Below are 26,991 nucleotides of genomic sequence, written 5' to 3'. Positions count from 1 at the left end.
TTTATAAAATACAAGATTTAATAATCTAATATCAAATAATAAAATTTAAAAAAAATAATTTAAAAAAAAAACCTAAAAATACTAAACTTAAAGAGGTTAATCTTCTAAACCTATTAGAAATTAAATTAACTTAATTTACTATAAACTTAATCTTGGTGCATAATTATAAACTGATCTTTTTTAGATTTTGTTACTCTTTTAGCTTTAGTTGTAGCTTTAGTTTTAACTAGGTTGTTGGTCGCAACATAATAAGGGTACTATAACGAGGGTATGATCAATATTTTTTGAACGTGAAAACAATTGTGCATCTACACACACGCATATTATGCAGGAGGAGGATTATTGAAGCTTGTTGAACTCCTTTTTTTTTTTAACTTTTATTATTTTATTTTAAAAGCTTATTCACTTCACCCTAAAAAAAATTATGAGATGTAATTAACACCTTTCAGATGAAAAAAAAAAACATATTTTTATTTAAAAGATCAAAATAACATTAAATACTCTAAAATTAACTACTCTTAATTATTTTATTCAAAATATATTAGCTCACAACAATATTAATTAAATTATTCAATAATTCTATTTACCAAAAACACTATATGTTTGTTAGAAAAATAAATTTTTTATTAAAAATATTATGTAATGTTTTTATTATTGTTCCTTCTTTACTTATATTTTTTATAATAGTTGTGTGTTTTACAAAAACAATCAATTTACTGACCCTTTTTAGAAAAGAAAGAAAATAAATTGTGTAGATATTGATATGATATGACCTGGTAACTTGGTAAGTCTAAAAACAACCTGGACAAAAAAAATATAATTTGACTAAAACAAATCTTAAAAAGACATTTTTGTTTTAAAATATTGAGACAACAACATATTGGATCGAACAGATCAACTCAGGTTAACATATAAAATTCACGATCATGATAACCTTGTAGAAAGAAAATAAAAAAACATATTGAAGCTCAATTCTCAATCAATCCAATGTTAAAGAATGAAATCGAAAAAAATAAATTTAAAAAATAACAAAAAAAACCCTAAGTCAATTTAGGTTAACCTGTCAAATCTAGATTATAAGACCGAGATAACTCACTAGAAAATAAATCAAAAAAAATTATGAAACTCAATTCCTAGTCAATCCAACATTGAATGATGAAATCGAAGGAAAAAAAAATTAAAAAAAGAATAAAAAATCAGAGTCAGCCCAATTTAACATTCAAAACCCTTGACTTAGATCATGAGACTGATATAACCTCATAGAAAGCAAATCAAAACAAATTATAAAACTTAATTCTCAATCAACTCAAATATTGAATGGTAAAATTGAAAAAAATCAATTACAAAAAAGAACCCAAAAACACCCGAGTCAACTGGGTTAATCCGTAAAATCATGACTCAGATTATGAGATTAGGATAACCTCATAGAATGTAAGCCAAAATAAATTATGAAGCTCGATTACTAATAAATCTAATGTTGAATGATGAAATTGAAAAATAAAACAAAACAAAACAAAATTGAAAAAAAAATAAGTATTACTCTAATAAATAGTGATTTATATGGAGAGAAAAATGATTTCCCCTCCTCAATTAATTCTTGTTAATGATACGATGTGTTGAGTCAAATCTCTATTTTTCTTTAATATGTGTGGATAGTAAAACTGATGGAATATTATAAAACAAGCATATTTTATGAGATTAGGATAACCTCATAGAATGTAAGCCAAAATAAATTACTAATAAATCTAATGTTGAATGATGAAATTGAAAAATAAAACAAAACAAAATTGAAAAAAAAATAAGTATTATAAAACAAGCATATTTTATCAATATGCAAAAGCAAGCATATTTTATCAACTCAAATATTGAAGGGTAAAATTGAAAAAAAATTAATTACAAAAAAGAACCAAAAAACACCCGAGTCAATTGAGTTAACCCGCAAAATCATGACTCAGATTATGAGATTAGGATAACCTCATAGAATGTAAGCCAAAATAAATTACTAATAAATCTAATGTTAAATGATGAAATTGAAAAATAAAACAAAACAAAATTGAAAAAAAAAAGTATTATTGTAATAAATAGTGATTTATATGGAGAGAAAAATGTTTTCCCCTCCTTAATGAATTCTTGTTAATGATTCGATGTGTTGAGTCAAATCTCTATTTTTCTCTAATATGTATGGGATAGTAAAATTGATGGAATATTATAAACTAAGAAAGCAAGCATTTACTTTTCTAGTTCTTTCATTATCATTACCAATATTATGACACTCACATCTTTCTTAGTGTATGTTTGTCTTTGAAATTGCAACACAGATTTTGAAATAAAAAAGCATAAATGATGTTTTTCATTCTTAAACCTTAGATTGTGCCACGTATACAACTTTAAAGGCAAACAATCTCTTGATCTTTGTCTCAGTTTCTCATTGTAATAGCTATTTTCTCACTTAAAACATAACATAATCTTATTATTAAATTCAAAAATGCATGCAAAAATATATAATTATTTTTTGAATTTTTTTTTTGTACTTTCAAGGAATGCTAATATCATGAATTGTATTATTTATTTATTTTTTTACTTTAGAGACTTGGTCATATATAATAAAAATATTTAAATGCATTTTTTTAAATAAAAATTTGTTGTTTTTATGAAAGGAAACATGTTTATTTAATATTAAAAAACACCTCACGTATAGGTTATAGTTCCAAATATTAAATAATAAAAAGCAAAATACGAGAGACATAAAAAAATATTGCAAATTAAATCCCTTGAAGTCATAAAATTGAATTAATTAAAAAAACAAGGGTTGTGTTCAGAAAACATTAAAAATAAAAATGAAACAATGCTAGAAAAGAATCAGTAGGGAGTGTTTGTGAAACACGTCCTCAACTAAAAATCATAGGCTTAAAAGTTATATTAAAATCGTGTTTGACAAACAAAAAATAGCATTTTTTTCCTTTGAAAATTTTAGACTAGCCAAACATGTCTTTAGCACTGATGGTCTCATCCCATTTAAGTGGGATGGGCTTCCCAGTCCAAACCCAAATGCCTAAAAACATGACCCATCCTTGGAATTACAAGAACGAAAATTAAATGAGATTTTTTGTTTGAATCTTGCCAGAAACATGAAGAACTAGGAAAGAATCCAGAAACTAAGCTATAAATTTAAGTCAAATCATATCCAATCAAAGGCAAAGAAACACAAAGTATGGAATATTAAAATATAATGATACATTGGATAAGAAAAATAAACCAAGAATGACTTGAAATCAAACCTGATAACCAAAAACACAAACTTAGGCATTCAAATTTTTAAGGATCGATTGATCCAAGATAAGTAATTAATGGAGAAAAAAATGGAAGAAAATCATTATATATAGGTCTAAGATTTGATCAAATTACATAAAGCGGGCTAAAATAACCATTTATGATAAATCAAATTTAACAGTTATGCACATTCAAATTGAAAACCTAGGAAAACCTAGAAAATGCATAAACCTAGAAACTGAGTTAAAAAACCCAGAAACAAACCTTAAACCAATCAAAATTGCTTCAAATGTGCTTGTATTGACCTACCAAAACTCTCATGAACATAAAAGAAAGCAAATGGAAACATAAAACAACGATTTAGCCATACAATCCACAAACAAATCAAAAAGCATATCCTTAATTACAAACATTGTTTTATTGATTCTAACATCTATTCTTGACTGACATTATCATGAACTTAGCTTCATCAACCTAATATTTCTTCAAGAACAACACAATTATATTTTGTTGAGAAACAAAAGAATCAAAATAGATTTGTCCATTAAACTAGACATCTAAACATGCTGGAATAACTCTTAAACAACATTAATAACATCAAATTTCAGCCCTAAAACTACAAACTATGCATCAAATTCTATCTTAAACATGCATATGCATATTAGTTCAAACATGAGTAAATGCATTTAAACACAAGCATTAGCAACTAAAATATAATGTACGAATAATAAACACAATCATACAAAAGTTTAAAAGGCATTAAAAAAAAAAAGGAGTGACCATTAAGCTAAAACTTCTCATCTAAGGTAGGTGTAGACCTTATAAATGCAATGTTTTTTCTGTCCCTCATGTCCTCTTTTTTGTAGTTTCTTCCTTCTTTTACCTTAGTTTCTAGCTCCTCTGATCCTTGATTTTTTGTGCCTTTTCTTTTCCTTTATTTTGAACAATGTTTCTTTGGAGTTTTCTCTCAATAACTCAAGAACTTCTTTCAAAATTTTCTTTATCTTTCCTTTCTATTTTCTCAGTGATTTCATTTTGTGTTTCACCTATCTATTTTCTCTTTATTTTTTTTAATCCACTACTCAAGAGCATCTATCGTTTTATAAGCAAACCAAAACAGGCAATTGCAAAACAATGATGGTTTTGCTAAGAGATTTTATGAAAGATTCTTATTCTTTCTCTTCCAAAACCTGTCTAGTCTCCTTTTTTTCTTTCTTTTTTTTTAAAAATTGAATCCAAGCATTAGGAACACTTTGAAGTCTTTTCTTTCATGGGTGAATTTGTTCTTCAACCATAGCTGACTGAGTTAGGTATTTTATCGAGATCATTGTGGAGATTAAGACATAATCACACCATTTATGGACTTGAATCTTATAGAAAGGATGTAAATCTACCATTGAGAACAAACCATACTTGATTTGAAGGTCTGAGACTCCACATTCATTGATTGGAAAGTTGGCTCTCGATCATCTTGAATCTACCAATACAGAGGAACTGAGTAGGACAAGATATTGTCAAGTTCATCATGTTCAATGAGGTACAAACATTTAATGAGGATACTTTATCCTTGTAAAGAAAGTTTTTCTCGTTTGATTGGTGCTGATTAGAGCCTCTAAGATGATCGGAGATGCCGATTTCATTCGTCTGAAAGTAACCTCCTAATCAACCTTTTTGGCTAAAGAATAAGAAGGCACAATGACTAAACGACATGTCATTCATTCTCTTTATTAAAGCCTGAGTGACATGTCATTTGTCTAAGCCCTAAAAATTAAAGTTTTCAAATAAATTTTAAGAAATTTCAATATAGTCCATTTTCTTCTAATTTCAACATATGCACCCTTAATTGACCCAAAAACTTTCCATTCTTTTCAATTGCATCCTTAGAAACATTGATTAAGATCCTTTAATTTACGTGTCTTTTTCAAATTAGTCTTTGGTTTCTAGATTATGCAATTTAACTTCTATTTCTCATCAAACTTTCAATTTAACTCAAATTGACCCTTGATTTGAACAATTTTAGGTCTTGTATTTCCGCACTTTTTGCACCTTAGACCTTGGTTGAAGTTCACGGATAACTTTTTAATTATCCTTGAAATTTTGATATCTAAAGGTTTGCACGTTAAATGAGTTTTTCTTTTATGTTATTCTGAAAGATGTTGATCTAACGAACATCATTTCAGATAATCATGAACAGAACGAATTAGTCATCAACACATCTAAGGTACACATTGATGATGCGGCTAAGGCACATATTTTCATCCTTGAATATCCTGAAGCAAAAGGGAGATAAATTTGTTCTTGAGACATAATAACAATTGAAGACAATTGAAGAGATGTCTAAAATTCTTGTACCAAGTACCCTGAGCACTCAATACCAACATTAGAGTGGGTAATCTCTATTCCTTTCTGCAAAATTCTTCACTTAATCTTCAAAATTGAAAACTAACCAAGTGCTCATGTTTCTTTTTAGGCAGATATTTAAAGGATGTTGTAGGCTTTAAAATCCCTGGTGTGTCCTCAAAGAAACTACAGTATTCTGGTTTCAAATTTAGGTATGGACTTGACGAAATGTTTGATGGAGCCATTCAATGCTGCAAAGAAAAGGGTATTCTCAAGTTCAATTTAGGACAAATTACTCTCGGTAACTGGGTTGGAATAGAACTAGAACAGTGGTAACTCCTGTCATGGATTGTATTTGCGCGCGTGTTTCTGTAATTGTTGTATCAGAATGTAAGAGTGCAGAATTATTCTTATTTTGCTTTTATAGTTTAAAGGTTTGCAGTGAATACAGGAATAAACTGCAGCGTAAGAGGTAACGACAAATGTAAATTACTTTGCTTCCGGTTCTCCGTTTGACAGATGGTCTGACATCTCATGCCGAAATGGTTGTCTAGACACTCTGCTGCGCAATTACAGTTTTTCCTGTTCTTGAAGTTGTTCCTGTTCAACATGTGATGAAGTATGGTTAGAATCACAGCACAGAAAATAAAAAAGTAGCTACCCAGATACTTGTTCCATTGCTTGGTATCCAAGATGGTCGACTCAATCTCCGCATCTTATGAATCAAATCAATGCCTGTTTGCTGTTATTTGTTCATCAACTCGTTGGTGCTTCCTAACTTCAGTTGATTGATTTCTCAATGGGGAAAGAAAAAAAACTTAAAATTTATGGCATCACTCCACAACTCCCTGGAAATCCTTCGTGCCCGTCATCGAAAACAACTTCCAGTGCAAGGAAGTTCAGAAATGAATCGAGTATGGAGGATTCAAATTAAACAAAGTCCGGAAGCAACCAAGATTACGCTCACCTCTGAAACAAAGAAGGCATGGAACCCATATGGAACTCTGTGTGGTAACTCAACAACTGCAACAGGATTGGCTGACATTGTTTTTGCATCAATTACATTCACTGATGATTTTCTGCATGTTAAAGATGGAAAGTTAATTTCTAAATAAACCATGAATTAAGCTTAAACCTTAAATGAACCTGCAAACCACCTCGTCCTTATGGCCCTCAGAAAGAATAACAGAAACAGAAAAGTCAAAGGGAAAGGGAAAGGGAAAGTGAAAGCCAGATCTTCCTTGGTGGAGCAGTCAAACCCACTTATTAAGTTGGATCCTTGGATGGAATTAAAAAGATAAAGCAATAATCGTTGACAGATTTACAAATTGAGGTAAGAAGGAAGCTTTAATTAAAAAGGGAAGCAATTACCCAGTATTTTCATCATGTGCAAAGAATATCAGGTAGCCATCATCTTCCTCGGAAGTGGTGCCTGGCTCACGAGGGATAAAGATAGCCTCTGAACCAAATCTACCAGGACCAAGGTCAAAGATGCCTTTGACGTTTCCTCCAACTTCAATCTTTCCTTTTCCTGGCTCAGGCTCTGAATGTAGATCAAATTTGACAATCCCTGTGACCTTTGCAATGCTGTCCAGAAGGGTTCCGTATACATATCTTTGTTTCCTGAATTCACACTAGACAATCATTAGATAAAAATGATAGGAAAAGGACTTGATTCACGCAACACCACATGTAAAATATGAAACAGTAAAATGTACTCAAACCAAAGAACAGCACTTCATTGACACAAATGCTGCACAGAGTAGATGTAAACCTGCCAGTGTAACTCTCATTCACCCTGGGAAAATCAACAGCAGATTCTGATAGTTTCTTTTGTGAAGCTACACCAGTTTTCATATTGAATCTCATCTCATACCTGCTCAGAAAGAAAAAAAGGCTATCAGAAACACTTAAAAATCAAACTCCTAAAAATTTCACAGCAATGTTTCATATTTCTCCTACAGTTCATTTGTGAAATTCTCAAGCTTTTCTTTGACAGCCCCATTAACCATGTCCAAATCTGGATTTTGAAGGCGGCAAGTGATTAAAACAATTTCATCCTCCTCCTCCCAGGCATTGGCTAGCATAAGCCAGCAAATAAAGTTAGAACGGACTCATGAAGACAAGAAAAAATGGAGTGTCTTATTCATAAGCCAAAAGAAGCCTTTGAATATTTGAAATTCCACTAATATATATCAGCGACATATGACAACGGATAATTTCACTTCCAAAAATAAATTCACCTTTTTCACAGTACACATATCTGAAGAGAAGCCAGACTATAAATTTAGGAACATGTATCTGACATCCCAAAGACTTTTCAAGGTTAAAGAGGAACCTAAAAGACAGTTCACAGCAGTTTTTATATACTTGTGTACATCGCTTCAACTTATTAATTTATGTCTTCTAAATTTGATTGTCAACATTACGCATGTTAAGGATGCCTCTATGTTGATTGAATTTAATTGACAAGAAGATCTGGCTAGGTAGTCCCAGCAAATCAGACAATGAAGCTTGATGTAAGCTAAAGACACAAATGATCAAATTCCTAGCCAGTGATAAAAACCAGGTAAAGCACAATAACCTAAAGACTTGCTGGCTAAGTGTGTTCATATTACATATTTATCAAAACAGGAGGCTAATGTTTTTGGAATTTAAAACATGTGAAAGAAAGGAGCTCACCATTGTGGAATATGAAGCAATTTGGAAGCTCAAACCATTTGATTAGGAGGTCATCCTTAGCATATCGTGGAAGGACACCAAAACGAGCTTTTTTTGTTGCATCAAATGTGAATATGAACTTCTTATCTTTCACCATTTCCTGAAAAGTTGTCAAGGAAAATATTTAAGGCTCATTGTTTCTTTACATTCCATACCGTGAATGAAATCTAGTACAAAAACTCAACTAAAGTGACTTTTCATGCAAGTTACATAAGGATGCTTTTAGCTGTCCAGAAAGTTCTGTTAGAATTAAAATCTGGGAGAAAGTGAAAAGCAAACCGACAGTAAAGGAAACTGGTATTCTTGCATATTTGGTCGAGAACTTAGAATAAAAGTTTGCAGAAAACAACCAAACTTTCTTGTGGCTGGACGAGATTTGAGAGGCATTTTATAATTAACCCATGCATAGCATTATGCAGTGCTTTTGCTTAGACTAGGTTACAATTAACAGAAACTAACACATGGAACTTGACCTGTTCAGTTTTTTATCTGAAATTACTGACCTGATATTCTTTCTATTTAGAACATATTTATAAGACCCGGCCCGGCCTAGGTCTAAGTTGGAGTTGCGGGCTAGGGGAACTGACCAGGGTGCTTTGACTTTTATTAAAAAAAAACTAAAACATGTCATATTGGTAAAAAAAAAAAAAAAAAACAAGTGCTTTTCCATTGACCCAGTATGGGTTAGGCTCGGGATTGACCCGCCGGCCATGCCAAGTCTTTTAATAATGATTTAAAGCAATTTATCTTTAAATTGAGGATTGAAGAAACTTTACCTGATTGGATTGCGTAAAAATATACACGTATATGCTGGCAAAGCAGTCAAATCATTCACAACCTCAAAATCAATGATTCCTGTTTTCCAGATTCTGATCATGAATCTAATTATAGTTTTATGAGTTGACACTCCCCATCCCTTTTCCCTGGCTCTCTCTCTCTCTCTCTCTCTCTCTCTCTAGAAAATGCAGAGAAAATGCTAGACTGTTGTTTTCTTAGGAGAAATGGAGTATACAGGCAGAAAACGTAAAATAAGAACCTTTAAATGTCAAGTTCATATTTACCTTTCACTTCCATAGATACTCATCAAAGACATACTCATATGCATGCGTGATGTATCATGCTGAACCTTGTAAACCGTTCATTCATTTGTTTTATAAGTATTATGAACTGTGTCCACAAACTGCAATAACTGAGATATTGTACCTTTGGTCGGAAGTACAAAGGAAGATCCAAAAAAACTGCATAGTTCTCTGTAATTGCAAAGTCATGCATCATGATGGGGTCTGATATTGTTATTGGTACAGGGTCATGCATGACACCATCCTTTGAAATGACTCTGTATGTCACATATGGTGGTTCATGTGAATACCCAAAGGTAAACATCTCTCCTGCAAGAAGGGATTTTTTAATGTTAGTGCTCCACTTCAGTAAAACTAGTTGCTGAATTTCTTTTCACGCAGTTGGACATTACCAGTGAATGGATCCACCTTTGGATGAGCAGTGAAAGAATGTTTTAGTCTTTTGTCGTAATCCAACAGGCCAAGAGTTTGCAGGTCTCCATCTTCCATAACTTTAACTACATCTGCAAGATTCAAAGGGCATCACTCCAGTTCTCAGCAAAAGGACAGCAAAAGAGCACCGCACAGCTTTCTCACTCGGGAAATTCTATGATCTTCACAGAAGTAAATTAGAGAGAGAAGATGAGCTTACAGGGTTTATCAGCCTCTTGAAGTGCTAAAAGTTTTCCATTGTGATAAATGAGATTTGTATTGCCTGGAAGAGGATTGCAGACAATAAGTTTCTTCTAACACTCAATTTTATGAGGGTGTTTGATATGTATAATGGCATCTCTGGACCAAACTTCATAGCCAGCCAAAAAAAACCCAACTTACCGGTCCCAATTCCATATGAGTTGTCCAATACTTTTGATTTCAGTCGAAGTATTTGCATATTAACCATAAGTAATCCAAACAGCCCCTTGAGGTCTCCAATCTGCAAATGAAAGACAATTATTCAAGTGAAAATATGCAGCAAATGGTTCATATACTCTTGATTGCCGAGCAAAACAAGAAGAGGTATGAGACTATTCAAGCCTGACGGCATATCAAGTAATGTTAAAGATTCAAATTTAACTCAAGGCTCCTAACTTTGCAGCGAGATTACAATATGTAACTTGTAAAATTCAAACCTGCTGTTTCTCAGGAATGATTCATAAATGAATATAACCAAATTACTATCTTAAGTATAAAGACGAGGCAAAGGAAAAAAATCATATAATCGCATGTGTAGGTCACACTCCATAGGTGAGTGTTCCATCCAGCCATGTAGCTTTCTTTAGAGTAAATTCATCAAATATCAACCCCTTTAATTGGAGATTCTTCCCAGTCAAAGTTTTAGTTGGTTGAATGGGACTGAATTGTGTTTAAAAGAAAACCTGAGAGCATGGTACTTAATTAAAGAAGACCTATTTCTTTTAGACTGGTCAAAGAAATATAAACTCAGCAATTTCTTATACTTAAAGCGTATAGAGACAAAACCGGAATTTATAAACAAGACTACTGCTTGAGAACTCCAATTGCGGCAGATGGGGCATTACTCGCAATATTTATGTAACGATTAACATGTTACTCAGAGAACAGGCAGGGCATCACATACTTCCACATCCTTACTGTTACACATCTGAAATCATTCTCCTTAATATCACAACAGATATTTGAATTTTTATAGTTGGATAATGAGAACATCGTAGCTTAGTAAGTAAACTAAAAATGATCCCCCAGAAATGTCACAAAATAATTCCATGTTAAATGAAACCCTTTTCAGGTGGTTTAGGACAGTACCTTCATAAACTTGGCACCTCCGAAAAACTCTTCTTGTTTAAGTCGTGATGTCCTTACAAATCGACGGACATATGCTGCCTTTCCATCTTTAATACGCATGCCATGAATCATTCTATAAATTCATTTGACAAAATAAATTAACATATTTAAAGACACTATTGACTTGGTAAGAGATAACAATAATCCTGATGGAATGAAAGCAACACATAACACTCGGAATATAAACATTTATAAAGGAAGAAAAGGTTCCTAGAGGAAATTGGAATAACCACATACATATAATGCAAAAGAAAACAGAGTATCATGAATTTTTACACAAGGACATTATGTTTATGCATGGAAATTCCAATAGTTGGCTCCAAAATCACACACAACAGATCTACCATAACCATCTTCAAATAATTGTTGCACCATAAGTTGATGTCCGTGACAGGAACGGCAATCAGGCTCTGTGAAGAGTTCTTGCATAGAAAACCTTTTTTTTTCTTTCTTGTATATGCATCAGAAGAAGATAAATATACTGGCAAACCATCATGAATGAATCAAACTCTCTGGTAAATGAGTACTTTGTTCTCAAATGCAAAATTTTGCCTGTGTGTCCTGCCTACAGAGACTCCTGTAATTATTTCTAAGGTTGTGCAGAATTTTTTAGTTCAATATTATTGTGATGCTTATGTTTGCATATACTCTGTATCCATTTCCAATATTTACCTACCAGATCGAATTGGCATAACTTATATGTATCTGTTAAACAAACATAAATGGAGCAATTACGAATAAAAAAGATGCAATGCTCACTTTAGGTGAGTGACTCGATTAAGCTTGATATTCTCTAAACGTTGACTCTAACAACTTCAATGTTTCATGACAAGACACACACATAAAATTCAAGCATATCCATGAGTGATCCTAGTGAAACTATTCCAAGTAAAACTAGATAAACTATTATCGACAAGCCTGGACAGAGAAAAAACCTTAAAAAGGAAAACACCAGGCACTTCATTCAGTCCACTACTACCAGAAAAATTATGGAACAGGCATGCATTTGATTGATTGGGCTTAACATTATAAAGAGCATTTGGACACAGAACAAAAGATGTTAGGTCAACAAAAACCATCACATCATATGAACTGGAACGTTCATGTGTGTGTGTGTCTCTCTCTATATATATATATGCAGAGAGGAGTAGAGGAAAAACCAAAATCAGCAATGTATTAGTGCAACATACCCGTCTCCATCAAACCTGCACAAGCAGCCAAAAAAGGATTTAGCACAAATGTTCAACTGAACAACCACTTCATTTTCATTTACAATGACAAACAAGCATCGACTTACCAATGGTATCCAGCCACAGGTGCAAACTTCGGGTTAGGACCCACCCTCACAAACTCCCCATTCATGCATTCCTAAATAAAGAAAGATTAGTCAAGTTTCACATTTCATGTCATTTCATCTTTATTGTCTGGTCTATTTTTTTTTTTAATTTGATTTAAGATTAGTATATTACCGTTAATAATTCTCAATATTTGTTAAATTTGAAGATTTTCATGACTGGTTATTTATGTTGTCCTGCTGTACTAATTCCTAGTATGACCAGCCATCACAACTCCAAGGAGTTGGCCCCGCGGAGAAGAGCTGGACTTGGCAGTCTGTTTTTGTCCAAGATCCCAGGTTCGACTCTTGCCATTGGACTTGGTTAAAGCTCATGAATTAACCGTGTGTTCTTGCTGGAAACTCTTTCCCGAGGGCCTGGCCTTGCCAGGATACATGGTGCTAATCCAAAAATAGCCATCACGGTCTAATTTTCTATTACAATTTACTAGTCAACTACAATGATCACGGAATTTCGAACTACACGTGATGAATGGTTTTATAAACTTCACACATGGACATAACGGAGACAAATTGTTGACTAAGGAATATATGAATCAATTATTAATCATCTCTGAAATTATCATTATAATTTTATCAAATGAAACAATGTAAACAGTACTTACAGGGAGGTGCCCTTTGACAGGAAGGTCCTTAACGGGAGCAGTTTCGTCGAGAACCGGAGCGAAGTTACCAGAGAGATAATGGTGAGATTGAGAGGTATCGTGCATTAAGTTCACGATCAGCTTTTCCAAGTAGTCGATGAGTTTTGATGTCAGTCCTTTTTGCGGCTCCGGATTCACTTCCACTATTGCGTTTCCTGCTCCGACGCCGTTCTCTTGATTCTTCTCCGCCTCTGATTTCTCCGCCATTTTGGTCTCTCTTGCATCTAGTGGAGTTGGCACTAGCGATAGTAATAGCAAGAATATGTGCGTGGCCGTTCGTTTTATAGAGGAGGGGTTGTGTGTTTTTAATAATTGGTGCTCTGCAGAACACGTGTTTGTGTATGGGAGGTGCGAGCAATTGGAGCAGGAAATTTTTGCTTGTTTTGTCGAAAATTGATGCCTGACGGAGAAATTTTCAAGACGTATGTGCCGGGATGATTGCCGTCCTTGACATTATTATTATTATTATTCGAGTAGATTAAATATATGCTCGGCAGTGTCGTAAAAATTATTTTTTAAAAAAATTTTTATTGAAAAATATATTATAATAATGTTTTAAATTTTATTTTTAATATTAATATGTTAGTTTCTTGAAAATTATTAACTTAATTGGTAAGTGAACTTCCTGCTGCTTATGTTACTTGAGAAATTTTATATTATTTAAATTGTAGCCAGTAAATACTTATAAGTTATAGTTTGATTTTATTAAAATATGTGTTATATCATTAAATAATTAAAAAAAAAACATACTCTCTTTTAACTAACCTTTTCTCTCTTTTTTAATACATTTTTTTCTCTCTAATATATAGTTTTAGAGAGCGTAAAATCTCTTTCACCGGATCATATTGAAATCCTAAATAATCGTGAAAATACTAATTTTTGAAAATGAATTAAAAAGATAAATAATTTTAATATATATAACTAAAAAATTCTTACAATGAAAAATAAAATAAAATAAAATGTGAGAGTGCCTCCATCAAATCTCGGTGAAATAATCTTTCTTCTTTCAAGGATCAATAGCCATGCAATCAAATATTATCTTTTCTGATCATCTAGGTGGTGGTCCAATAGTAAGAATTTGAAACTAAGAGGTTTACTCCTTTTGTGGTCTCAGATTCGAGCGTTGTGGTTGCTCATATGATGGCCACTGGAGGCTTACATGGTCGTTAACTTTAGGGCCCGTGGGATTAGTCGAGATACGTACAAGCTGGCCCGGATACCCACGTTAAACTAAAAAAAAAAAAGATTAACTTTTAATTATAAACAAAAATGTGAAATGCGCACGCACACTCACACGTTTATAATCTTTTAGGACTGTACAGCAGAAGAATGGCTAGGCTCTATATATTATTATGGTCGTGGATATTTTTTTTCTTTAATGTCAGGATCAAGTTGGTAGTCGAATTAAAAAATAATGGGGCTCTCAATTGCACAATAAGTGTGTGTTTGGTATTGCGGTAGCTATTGTGGTTGTGGTTTGAAAAAAATTATTTTATAAAAAGTACTTTTAATTGAGGTTGGTTTGAAAAAATAGGTGTTTGGTTAAAACTGTGGTTGAAATTAAAGTTGAAAAAAAGTAGTTTAATGTGTTTAGTTAATAATGATTTTGAAATTGAAGTTATAAAATAATTTTAAAAAATATATATTAATATTGATAGTTTTTAATTTAAATATTGTAGATTTAACTTTTGTTATTACATCATGAAAGAAATAATACTTTATATAAAATATTTTTTATTGTTCCATTAAAATATCTACAATTTCATCACGTATAAAATACATCCGACAAGGACTACAGTTTTTTTGGTTTTTTAAGCGCGCAATAACATCAGGTAAAATATAATCAAGAACGAAATTGGGATTGCGATCAAATTCTGCAAATGCTACTTTATCAAGCGATCTCTGTCTAATTTATGTAGTGTCATTAAATAAAGTTAAACACTAGTTTTTCAAATAAAAAACAATTAAAAATTAAAAATAACTTTTATTTTACTGGATTGAACCTGGTTCAATGTATTTTAAGCTTTGAACCGGAACCGGTTTGGCTGGAACCGGTCCGACCGGAACTGTATGCATGTTACACTGTTCATGCTAATTAATTAGCATGAACAGTGTAACATGCATACAGTGTACAGTGTATGCAAATTACACTGTGCATGCTAATTAATTAGCATGCAGTGCGCAAATATGTTGTCCATTGTTTGCTGTTGAAACAAAAGCAGTCGGATGCTGTTTCGCGATTACTGAATTTGCAACGCAGTAAAAGGTGGAATCCATGAACAGTTAATAACGTTTTTTTCTGTAACCAAATATATATTTACTGTGTTTTATTTCAACCGCAGCTGCAGCCGTGTAGACAAACGGAGCCAATGTCATGTTCAATCAATCTTTTTAAAGTCTGTTGGTGTTTTAGGTGTAGGTCATCCATCACTTATCAATGCATAAAAAGCATGACTCTGTAGTTATAAATATATTAAAATAATATATTTTTATTTTTTAAATTAATTTTTAACTTTAACATATCAAAAAAAAATCAAAAATTATATAAAAAAATTGAAAAAAAATAAATCAATTTTTTTTTTTAATTTAAACCCAAAAACAAATATAATCTATAATAGATCAGATAAGGGGTTTTGCTAGCTAATATGCTTTAAAATTCATTAATTAAATTTTTTATATTTACACGGATAATTCATTTTTTTTAATAATTTTATTTTATTTATTAAAACACTAAAAAGCATGGCTAAATTATTATAGTCACATTCACAAAATACTATTTACTATAATAGTATTTTGTTTTATTTTTCACTTTTTTTTCTTTAGTTTTTTTTTTCTTTTCAATATCTATTTTACTTTTTTTTAGTTTCATCATTCATTAGATTATCTTTGAAATTATATTTTGTAAGTTTTACATGTTAACTTAGGTTGACTCAAGTCGGATTTTTTCCCTCCCTTTTCTAATTGTTTTTTTTATTTCATCTTGCAACATGAGATTGGATGGAATTTGGGCTCCGTAATGTTTTTTTATTTGCTTTCTACAAGGTTATATTTATCTCGTGACTCGAATTGTAAGTTTAGTAGGTTGACCACAGTTGACTCTGATCATTGTTCTGGGTTATTTTTTAATTGGGTTTCGTAATTTTTGTTTTTTATTCTTGGCCTAGCTCCCTTTTCTTTCCCCACCCTAACTAAGAAAGAAAGAAAAGCCATGAAGGCTATTGTTAGTGGGAGGTCTGACCGTAGAAAGGCTGGCCTCAAAATGGTGAGGCAATTGGAGAGAATTCTCATCATCCCTTTAGACATTTTAATGATGTCTTATGAGAATTATAACCACCATATAGCCTTTACAAGATAGATGACCTTTAATGTAAGGAATTCTCTCGTTTAACTTTTTAGCTTGGTTTTATCATCATTGTTCCTAACAATCTTGACTTTAGCATACTTTCATGATGTGCGTCTATTCTAAGAGGTGCTGGAGAGAAATCATGTAAAAGAGGTTATTGTCAAACATAGGGTAGATTAGACTATCTTCCAACGGCTAAGGAAGAAGAAAGTTTTTATTGAAGCTGAATTAAGGAGCTTTAAAATGGCCTTTGCTTCTTTGAAGGATAACATATAAAATGTTGTCCTCGAGGTGAAGGCCAATTTCGAGCTCCTCGAAATAAAATGGATGCCTTGAAATAGGGGATCCTCAAGGCAAAAGGCATTCAAAATGGTCTGAGAATTGAGCTTCTTATTGTCAGGGAATACATCCAAAGCTCTTAAACGTGGCTGAAGGCTTGAGGAACTTTCCTGGGAAGTTCCAAGAATTTTTTGGAAGGTCTGCAATTTTGTCCGAGATGATTGAAGACAAGATCTTTCTTGTCACGTCCAACTTGTATTTTTACAAGACTTTCCTAATCTCATGATCCGAGTGAACTCGATTTATTTTTTTGAATCATTTTTTAATTGAATATTGTTTTTTAAATTTTATTCTTCAACAACTCAATCTTATTTTTATTATTTTTTTTAATTTTATCTTTCAATATTAGGTTGTTTGGATATTGGACTTCAAAAGTTTTTTCAATTTTTTTTATGGAGTTACCACGGTATCATGGATTTAGTTTTCTTTTTATTTTTTTTTTTAACCTTTAACATTGAATTTATTGAAAACAGAGCTTCATGATTTTTTTTTATTTACTTTTTATGAAGTTATTCCAGTTTGATGACCCAAGTTGCGGGTTTTATATGTTAGCCCATGTTGACTTGAGTGTTTTTTTGTCTTTTTATTTTTTTATTGCATCTTTAACATTGAATTGGTTGGAAATTGAATTTTATAAATTTTTTTATTATAGGGTTATCCCGATCTCAAGCCCAGGTTGTGAATTTGGCATGTTAGCCCGGGTTGACTCGTGTGGTTTTTTTTGTCTTTTTTTAATTTAGTGTTTTTTTTTTTTGACAATCTCATCCTTTAACATTGAGTTGGTTAAGAATTGACCTTTTATAATTTATTTTGATTTAATTACTATAGAATTATCATGATCTTATGATAAGGATTGTAGACTTGATAGGTTAATCCATGTCAATCTAAAATATCATTGTCTCGATATTAAAAAAAAAATCATCTTATATATTACTATATAAATATTTTTTAAAAAATATCATTCAATCCAACATGCATTATATTTCAAGTTCATGATTAACTTTTTTTAATTACAAAACATAACAGCAAAGCTTAAATTTTTTGTGCGATCTTATCTGCATTGCAGCTCGGACAGGACAATGATTTAGAGGATAAATGAACATGCGCAATTATTGTTTTTCTAATGTCCCATAGACCTTTTTTATTATTATTAATGTGATTGTTCGAGCTAACTTGCGCACACCTCGACTAATTTCACGAGCCCTGAAGTTAACGACCATACAAGCCTCCAGTGGCCCTGAGGTTTGTGAAACTCGAACTGGTGACCTTTAAGAAACAAACTGGAATCTAACCAATTAAGCTACACCCCTCAAGTTTCCGTCCATTGTACTCTTATTAATAGATAGTTAGGCTTGTTCCTTGAAATAAAAGGGTTTTTTTTTTTCATGAATCACCGGACTCCCCTTCCCGACACTTTCGAAGTTTCTTTGATTTTTTTATCTTGTTTTTTTATCTTGTTTTATAAGTTCAAGGTTTTCTTCAAAGAGAACAATCGATGAGTATTCTTTGATCATCAGAGAGAACAATCGATTAAATATTAGAAAAGATGTTGCATATATAAACGTGCATACAAGCATGCTTGCCCAGTAAAAAGGGGGGGATTTGATGCTAGGGTTCTTGTTTTCCCAGCATGCCAGTCTCTGTTTACTGACGTTTCTCCGCTGGGACAATGGATCCACCACCAGTAAATCTCGACTCCTCCTCCCTTCACGGAGCATGGATTGCATCATCAAAGTGACTCGTGCTGGTTAAGGATGGGCTTCTGGCCTAGTTCGCAGTGGCCTACTTGCATTGCGGGTTCAATTCTCTTCCTCTACGAGAGTGAGCTTAGAAAATAATACTCTATGCAAGAGGATGGCATAATCAGCGTAATGATAGCTGTGCTTGCGTAAGATTAATTTTTAAGTAAGAGAATTGGTTCAAATTAGTGATACTGAAAACAAATTGGGAAATATAAAAAAAAAACATTGAAATACATATATTTTTTAAATTAATGAATAGTGTATTTTGTAAATGTATAATATTTTTACATAAATATTTTTTAATTTAAATATATTAAAATAATATTTTTTTAAATATTAATGTTTGTAAAAATATTTTAAAAAATAAATTAGACCATGAAAACAAACACGCTATCCACCACCTGTCAAGGAAACATGAGATGTACAAGTGGTCCCCCATATTGATTGAACCTTCTTTTGTGCATAATTCCAAAGCCCGAGCTAAGGTTTTTCTTTAATATATATAAAAATATCCATACACGATACAATACGCGCTCGTTTATTGGCGTGCATCTCGTCGCGATCTATTTTTAAAATATAAAAAAAATATAAAAAATATAAAAAAAAAAATTTAAAATGTTATTAAATATAATCAAATAATTTAATTTTAAATTTTTTTAATTCAGCTCTTTATCTAACTTGAGTTTCTAATTAGATCACGTAAGAACTAACTCAACTTAAATTGATTGATTTCATGGGCTCAAATGTTTAATGACTAGTAGAAACATAATTTATCTTAAGAAAATTTTAAATGACAATTTTTTATATATTGAGACAATAACATATTTGATTGATTTCGATTCTCGCGACCTGGGTCATAGACTCTATTGAATTTAACAACTTTTTCTTATAAACTTTTTTAATTTAATTATATGATAAAAAAAAGATGCTCAAAATTGAGTATTATCCTAAAAATAGACATTTATTTGAGACAATTATCCTTATAGAAAGCAAACAAAAATCAATGTAGTTTTATTTCTCAACTAATTCAATAATGAAGAAAAGGATAAGAAAAAAATTAAAAGACCTAAAATTAAATATAAAAAAAACATATTTGATCAGTGGATAAACTTATCAAACTTATGAATTAAGTTACCCAGACTAGCACACCAAACATGTGAATAAAGTTGTGGACTCAACTGAGATTATAGACGGTCGTGAAATCAAACATCAAATATGAAATTGAATTCTCAATTAACTCAATATCTAAGGATGAAATCGAAAGAAAATTAAAAAAAGGTTAAACTTGTCAAATTTACGAATCAGGCAACCAGCCAAACCTGTGAACAAGTTCATGAATTTTATAACTTTTCTCTTAAACTATTTTTTTAACTATATGAGAAAAAAATAGATAATAAGAAAAGCCAAGTTCAATTAAAAAAAACAACTCACCAAACCCATAAATTGGGGTAACTTGGGTTGTTTTGGCAAACTCGCAAACTATGATAACCTAATAGAAAGATAAAATAAATAAAAAAACAAGTTATGAAGTCAAATTTTCAATCATCCTAATATTAAAATATAAAATTAACAAAAACAAATTTGAAAAACCAATCATAACGAAAAAGAAAGAAAGAAAGAAAAGAAAAGAAAAAAGCAAAACACCTTGGATTACTACTGTAATCCATGGTGCAATGGGCGTGAGTGAATAATGGTTTCCTACACCCTTTAATTTTTATTACTTTATAAATTTTAATAATATAACTTTTCTCTAGAACTAATTTTTTTAATTATATGATAAAAAAAAACTATAAAAAAGTTAAGTTCAATTAAAAAAAGAAAAAAAAAAGACACTTCACCAAATCCATAAACTAGGACAACCTAGATTATTTTGGCAAACCCACAAACCACATTAACCTTGTAGAAAAAAAAAAGAAAACAAATTACAAATCTAAATTCTCAACCATCTAAATATTAAAAAATAAAATAAAAAAAATAACTATGAAAAAGAAATCATAACAAAAATTCAACAACAAAAAAAAGGAAAGGAAAAAAAAACCACATGTTCAAGCCGCCATAGTTTTAAAACTCGACCTAGCCCATCGAGTCGATCCAGGGTTGGAACCAAACCAGGTTTGAGAAAAAATAGAGGAATGTAGAAACTCGGGTTGACCCTGCAAGACCCGGTTAAAAATCCGATTACAATCTATTGACTATTTATTTATTTTTAACAAAAACGATGTCATTTTGCTTTATAAAAAAAATTGATGTTACAAAGTTAAATTCTCAACCATCCCAATATTAAAAAATAAAATCAACAAAAATAAATTTTTTAAAAAATCATAACAAAAATTCAATGACAAAAAAAAAACAAAAGGAAAAGGAAAAAAACGCATGTTTAGGCCATAGTTTTAAAACCCGACTTAACCCGACAAGTTGATCCGGGACTCATCCAAACCGGGGCCAAAACCTATTTAGGTTTAAGAAAAAAAGGAAGGTAGAAACAAGAGTGACCCGATCAAAAACCATGTTACAATCCATTAACCATTCATTTTTTTTTATAACAAAAACAACATAATTTTACTTTATAAAAAACGAGGTCGACCTGGGATGACCCGATGACCCAATCAAAATCAATAACCCGGACAAAGTTAAAAACCATGGTTAAAGCAACACAAAAGAGCAACAAAAAAAAAGCCATGTAATCTAGCTATTTATCAATGTTATCTCTGAAAAACTAAATGTGAGGAAACATTGTAGAAAGAAAACTTGAGTGAGTCTGGGTTAATTTGATTAACCCACAATCTGGGATAAACCAAAAGAAAAAAAAGTGAAAAAAATTTTAGAAAGCTCAATGTCCAATAGCCTAAAGTTAAAAGATAAAAAAAAAAGTAAAAAAAAAAAAACCAAAGTTAAATCGGGCTAGTTTTTTAAACCAACAATTCTGGTCATAAGACCGAGATGACCATAAAAAAGATAAAAAAAAAATCTTAAACAAAATTCTTAACCATTAAAAAACTAAAAAGAAAATAAATAGCAATAAGAATAATGATGACTAAATCTAGTATAAAAACTAATGAAAAAAGATAACAAAAAATTTAATTGAAAAATAAAATTAAAAAAATATATATAAAAAAATAATAACCAAAACTAAATAAAATAAAATAAAATAAAATAAAATATCTATCAATAAAAAAATAAAAAAAAGTCGTCTCCTCTTTATCTGATCTGTTCGCTGCATGTGCATGCATACGGTTAGTGCACTGTGCATGCAGGTAGGAATACACACAGTTTTTATAACTACAATCATGACATTGACCAGAGGGAGTCGGCGATGCTTCAAGGAAAGGGAAGTGGGAGGGAATTGATCTCTCATGTTGCAATCAAATATTAAGCGTGTGTGTTTGTGGAAAAAACAAGCACGATCTTTTATGAAGAATGCAAGGTCTAAAATAGAGGCAATTAGAAAATCCCTTTTGTCTTTATATTTTCCTATTTTTTTTCAAATAGAAAAATAAAAAAAATTAGTTGAAAAAAAAAAGAGAAAGGTACGGACACATTAAAATAAAAAAACAAAAACATTTAATAAAAAAAAATTGTAAATTGCATAGCTGGGTTGCATTCATTACAGTTAGAAAAGGCTGTCTCTTCCCATCACCATGTACAATGTAAGGATTTGAACCATTCACATATATATATATATATATATATATATATATATATATATATATATATATATATAGACGTCCAATAAAATCCAAACAGTACATAAACTCAGGTTAATTCCGGTCCCGATCTAATAATGGTTTTCAAAATATTTAAATTTTTTTAACTTTAAATAATTTTTTATATTTTTCAATCATTTTAATATATGCTAATATTAGAAATATATTTTTTTTAAAAATATATTATTTAAATAAATTTTCAAGTAAAAAACAACTTTTACTATACTCCTAAATAGAAACTTACCGGTTATTTAGGGTTACGGTGCAACTCTCATTTCATGATTTTTTAAAATTATTTTTTTCTTAAGATTACTAATCTATTAGTTTAAATATTGATAGTTTGTGTTAAGATCAACTGAAAAAAAGAAATTTGATTTAAATTTGAAAATTAAAAGGATATATTTTGATTGTGAAAATAAATACACATATAATCTACAATAATTACCAGACCAATAAAATTAAACAAATGAACAGAATAAGACGACTAATTCGCTCTTGACCTATTAAATTAAACAAATCATATTATATTTTATTTATTTATTAACATTTATAGTAGTTTTTTTAATTTAATTTGATATACCGATAAAAAATTTAATTTTCATTTCAAATATTTCATGACTTGCATAAAAAAAAAAGGAGCCACATGCAATAATTGAATTAATCTGACCGGCAGCGAAGTACACGCCAGAACCCAGTGGTTTTCTGGAAACAATAACTTTTGTGGTTGTCAACATTATATATTCCAAAAAAACAAAAAACAAATGGCAATTCCGTAGCTTAATGATATGCCAATGAATTCATAAAGGGGTTTCTTTGTTGAATCTCAAATCCTATAAAAAAGAAAAAAAAAAAAAGTGAACGATGATAGTCAAGGTGGCCTTTGAGCAACGGATGGTGCGGCTTATCACCGAGCCGAATAGAAGTTAGAAGAGCAACGTCAAAGAATCTGGGCTAAATCCGAACTTTTTTTTTTTCTCATGATTTTACAAAGGATTAATTGTAATCAGGGAAGAATCAGGAGGAAAGAAAAACGATAAAAGCAAAGAAACAAAGAAAATTTATTTAGCCAATAAGTAAATTGCAAGACATGGGGAATATGGTCAGAGAGATGGAGATGGGCTCTTGTTGGGCTCTTCACCAGCACCAGGTACATGCTCAAGCAGACAGAACAAGAGGTTGGGGTCCTCTCGGGGATAAAGTTTGGAGATTCAAAAGCCGAGGGTGCCCCTCCTGCTAGTATCTTCAGCATTCTTTCTTTTCCCTATCTCCCCCCCTTATCACTTTTCTCTTTATATTAATCTTCTTTTGAGAATGGAAGGAGAAGAAGGGACATCTGCAAAAAGTGAAAATAAAAGAAGGTTAAGAAGAATTTGTGTCTTTTGTGGCAGCAGAGCTGGGTACAAATCTTCGTTTAGCGATGCTGCTCTTGAGCTTGGTAAACAGCTGGTAATGTATATACACAGTCAAGGATCATAACAAATCAAAGAATCGCACTCTCCATCCTTTTATACTTTTCATACTGAACCAACTTGTATATTCTCCGTGTCCTTTTATATATAGGAGGTTTCTTGTGTTGCTTAGCAGATATTTTTCCTTGTAATAATTGTCAGGTCAAGAGAAAGATTGATTTAGTCTATGGTGGGGGGAGTGGAGGTCTCATGGGCTTGATCTCACAGACTGTGTTTAATGGAGGTTGCCATGTTCTTGGGTATCACTTACTATCTTTTATTTCCTTACGTTTAATATTTGCCCCTCTTTTGGCTGCTATTAGAAAATCCGGCAATGACATATACACTTGTTCATGTTTTGTTTGTATAGAGTGATTCCTAAGGCTCTAATGTCTCATGAGGTATGCTATTACATCCCTATAATTGCATAATTCGTTTGTGTCATCTAACATCTTCTTGCATCGTAGTGGAAGAATGAAATTAAATCTCTGCATGACAGATATCAGGAGAAACCGTCGGAGAAGTGATAGCTGTTGCAGACATGCACCAAAGAAAGGCAGAAATGGCAAAACATGCTGATGCCTTCATTGCCCTTCCTGGTACATGTATTATCATTCAAAGGCAACTACTCATGCATAAAATATAACAAAAATACATGCCGAGTCAAGTTTTAGTGAATCTTTTTCAACAGGTGGTTATGGAACCATGGAAGAACTGTTAGAGATAATTGCCTGGTCTCAGCTAGGAATCCATGAAAAACCAGTAAGATCAAATTGATCTTAATTTGTAGATTCTATGTGTCTTTCATTGATACTCTTACAATTTAGAATATACATTTTGATAGGTGTATTTCTTCTTTCATTTTCACTTCTCTACCAGGTGGGACTATTAAATGCAGATGGATACTATGACAGTTTGCTTGCCTTGTTCGATAAGGGAGTTGAAGAAGGTTTCATAAGAGACACTGCAAGGCACATAGTAATTACAGCAGAAACAGCAGCTGAGCTTATCGAGAAGATGGAGGTATAAAAGAAAAGTAGTCCAATTTCTTTTATTGTCTATATAAATATACGCGTTGGGGTTGGTTGCTGAATTATTGGAGAGGATGCCAGGGTAAAGTTTCAGACAGAAGCAGGGAATAATTTATTATTGTTTTGATTGCCATGATGCAGCAGTACGCACCAGTTCATGACAAGGTTGCACCCAGACAAAGCTGGGAAGTGGACCAATTATCAGAGCCTCGTCCAAGTGGGAACCCCTAGTATCTAAGATCTTAATGATCCAAGTGTATATATATATATATATATAAATAAATAAGACAAGACACATGTGGGTGCGGTTTCATTTTAATAAAAAAGAAAAGGACAGCAAGTTAACAAATATCTCTTCAGTGGGGATCCAGATCCCATGTCTTAATCACCCATTTTTATATTCATGAATGTTCTAGCTCTCCTTAAACCAGTTGAATAATAAGAGATTCTCAAGTACTTTCTCCCATGTCTTAATCACCCATTTTTATATTCATGAATGTTCTAGCTCTCCTTAAACCAGTTGAATAATAAGAGATTCTCAAGTACTTTCTCTACCCTCCTGTCATCTGGCCATTGACCATGTCAAAAAAGCATAGAAATGTGACCTGGGAACAGAGGAAAGGGCAGAGAGACTGAGAGGGATAGAATGATAAATCGTTGTTCACTGTGGGAATTAATTTTCTTGGGCCGGGAGCGGCGAGAGAACTCTGTCCACTTGCTTCTGGGCCCAATCGTTTATTAGATTCCGATGAGTGGATTGGTGCATTCTGATTTTGGCTGTATTGCCACCAGGACGTCTGAAATCATAATTGACAGGTTTGTTGCTTAGTGCCTTTTCAACTCCTATTTTGATAACCACCATTTGTAAAGAAGAGTGTAGGGTTTTTTTCTGCAGCGCAGAGCCAGTCTCACTGTAAGAAAATTGGCAATAAATCCACACGTGAAGCTGGAAATGACGGGCAACAGAAGGGATGGGCCGAATGGATCGTAATCATGACTTGTTCCCTAAAATTTTATTCTTATATATATATATATATGGCAGTTTCTCCATTTGTAGAGAAATCCAAACTTCCAAAGACGTTGTCGTTGGAATGTCTTTTCCAAAAGCGAAATATTTAGTTGTGGTTTTGGAATTTCGAAGATTGAAAACAGTAAGAAGCCGGCGGAGCCCCATGTTCTAAACATCCACTCGTCGAAGCCGGCAGAGCCCCATGTTCTAAAGATCAGCCCTAGTTTTAGCCGAAATCCTTGCCTTCACTTACTCTTAAAATTTCAACACAACGGCACTCAAGAAGTATGCAATGCATGCATACAATACAGCTTTCTACAAACACTTCCTCCTACTTTTAGTTGCAATCTGAAAGAAAAAAAAGGAGAAAACCATATTGAAAGAAGTTTCTTATTCAAAACCATTGGCGCGTGAAAAAACGATACGGTAATCACTCCTCACGGAGGGACAACGACAATGAATAAAAAAAAGAACATTATCATGAAGAAATTAGGAGATTTTGTAGAGGCTTTTTTATCTCAAGCATTGCTGGCAAATCCTGTGTCAAGCGCGCACTCACATGCCTATGTGGTAGGAATCTAGAATAGGATGGATAGTCCCGTCTCGTCACGAAATTCAGTTGCTTCCACATTTGCAGACATATAAAATTGCATCCATCAATTCATCTTTGAAAAAGGAAATAGGTGGGGGAATTTCCCCCATTAGCACTGTTTTAAAAAAATTGTTCAAATAAAACAAAGTAAATAAAGATTAGTAAAGTAGCGCAGTTTAATACAAATCATAATTAGAAATATAGTAACTTTATAAAAAGTCCATAGTAGAAATATTGACCTATAGAAAAAGTGTTAAAATAAGTTGGCATAAATTAAAAAAAAATTAAAAAAGAGAAAAGATATCTCATAAGTATAAAAGAGTTATAATTATGATACCTAGAATCAGAAAGGTTTCAATAAGATAAATATAATATTTCCAGGAAAAATCATGATAAGTGATAAAAGTGGGTCACATTCTCTTACTAAAAGCAAATGAGTCACTCACTATGTGTGACCCATTTCAGTCATTGTTGGTGACCCTTGATGTCATTGAATTTATCTTATCGTGATCTTTTTCATAGTACAAGTAGTGTCATAATCAAAGTTTTGAAATGTCTTCTATGTCTTTTTTCTA

General features: G+C 31.9%; 2 protein-coding genes across 3 annotated transcripts; one reads left to right on the top strand and one right to left on the bottom strand.

Moving 5' to 3' along the window:
* Window positions 1–6,001: 6,001 nt before the first annotated feature.
* Window positions 6,002–13,479, bottom strand: LOC7463846 (carotenoid 9,10(9',10')-cleavage dioxygenase 1). Its single transcript, XM_024588005.2, has 14 exons — window positions 13,170–13,479; window positions 12,508–12,578; window positions 12,401–12,415; window positions 11,172–11,283; window positions 10,224–10,323; window positions 10,042–10,104; window positions 9,803–9,913; window positions 9,535–9,719; window positions 8,293–8,431; window positions 7,573–7,690; window positions 7,385–7,486; window positions 6,982–7,233; window positions 6,578–6,689; window positions 6,002–6,210 (listed from the first exon to the last, which is right to left on the bottom strand). The coding sequence occupies exons 1-14, from the start codon at window positions 13,413–13,415 to the stop codon at window positions 6,181–6,183; spliced, it is 1,656 nt and encodes a 551-aa protein (XP_024443773.1). The 5' UTR covers window positions 13,416–13,479; the 3' UTR covers window positions 6,002–6,180.
* Window positions 13,480–23,224: 9,745 nt separating this feature from the next.
* On the top strand, window positions 23,225–25,281 carry LOC7463845 (cytokinin riboside 5'-monophosphate phosphoribohydrolase LOG1). Of its 2 annotated transcripts, none has more exons than XM_024581479.2 (7): window positions 23,225–23,782; window positions 23,947–24,044; window positions 24,155–24,185; window positions 24,284–24,383; window positions 24,476–24,546; window positions 24,664–24,807; window positions 24,960–25,281. In XM_024581479.2, exons 1-7 carry the CDS (start codon window positions 23,648–23,650, stop codon window positions 25,044–25,046), a joined length of 666 nt encoding a protein of 221 aa, XP_024437247.1. In that variant the 5' UTR covers window positions 23,225–23,647; the 3' UTR covers window positions 25,047–25,281. The 2 variants fall into 2 exon arrangements, with proteins under 2 accessions (XP_024437247.1, XP_002299938.1); XM_002299902.4 differs by having other exon boundaries at window positions 23,232–23,782; window positions 24,957–25,281.
* Window positions 25,282–26,991: the final 1,710 nt, after the last annotated feature.

The sequence above is a fragment of the Populus trichocarpa genome, chromosome 1 (assembly GCF_000002775.5).
Source record: "Populus trichocarpa isolate Nisqually-1 chromosome 1, P.trichocarpa_v4.1, whole genome shotgun sequence".
Classification (NCBI taxonomy): Eukaryota; Viridiplantae; Streptophyta; class Magnoliopsida; order Malpighiales; family Salicaceae; genus Populus; species Populus trichocarpa.
Note: the sequence above shows the minus strand (reverse complement) of the source record. Positions and strands in the feature narration are given on the sequence as shown.

What these genes read in the sequence shown, in the direction of transcription:
- LOC7463846 (XM_024588005.2), bottom strand. Translation starts at nt 13,415, where the DNA reads ATGGCGGAGAAATCAGAGGCGGAGAAGAATCAAGAGAACGGCGTCGGA. An exon ending in CTCATATGGAATTGGGACCG is followed by an intron (nt 10,105 to 10,223) that starts GTAAGTTGGGTT and finishes ATCCTCTTCCAG; the next exon opens with GCAATACAAATCTCATTTAT. An exon ending in AATGAGAGTTACACTGGCAG is followed by an intron (nt 7,234 to 7,384) that starts GTTTACATCTAC and finishes GTGTGAATTCAG; the next exon opens with GAAACAAAGATATGTATACG.
- LOC7463845 (XM_002299902.4), top strand. Translation starts at nt 23,648, where the DNA reads ATGGAAGGAGAAGAAGGGACATCTGCAAAAAGTGAAAATAAAAGAAGG. An exon ending in AGGCTCTAATGTCTCATGAG is followed by an intron (nt 24,186 to 24,283) that starts GTATGCTATTAC and finishes TCTGCATGACAG; the next exon opens with ATATCAGGAGAAACCGTCGG. An exon ending in AGCTTATCGAGAAGATGGAG is followed by an intron (nt 24,808 to 24,956) that starts GTATAAAAGAAA and finishes GCCATGATGCAG; the next exon opens with CAGTACGCACCAGTTCATGA.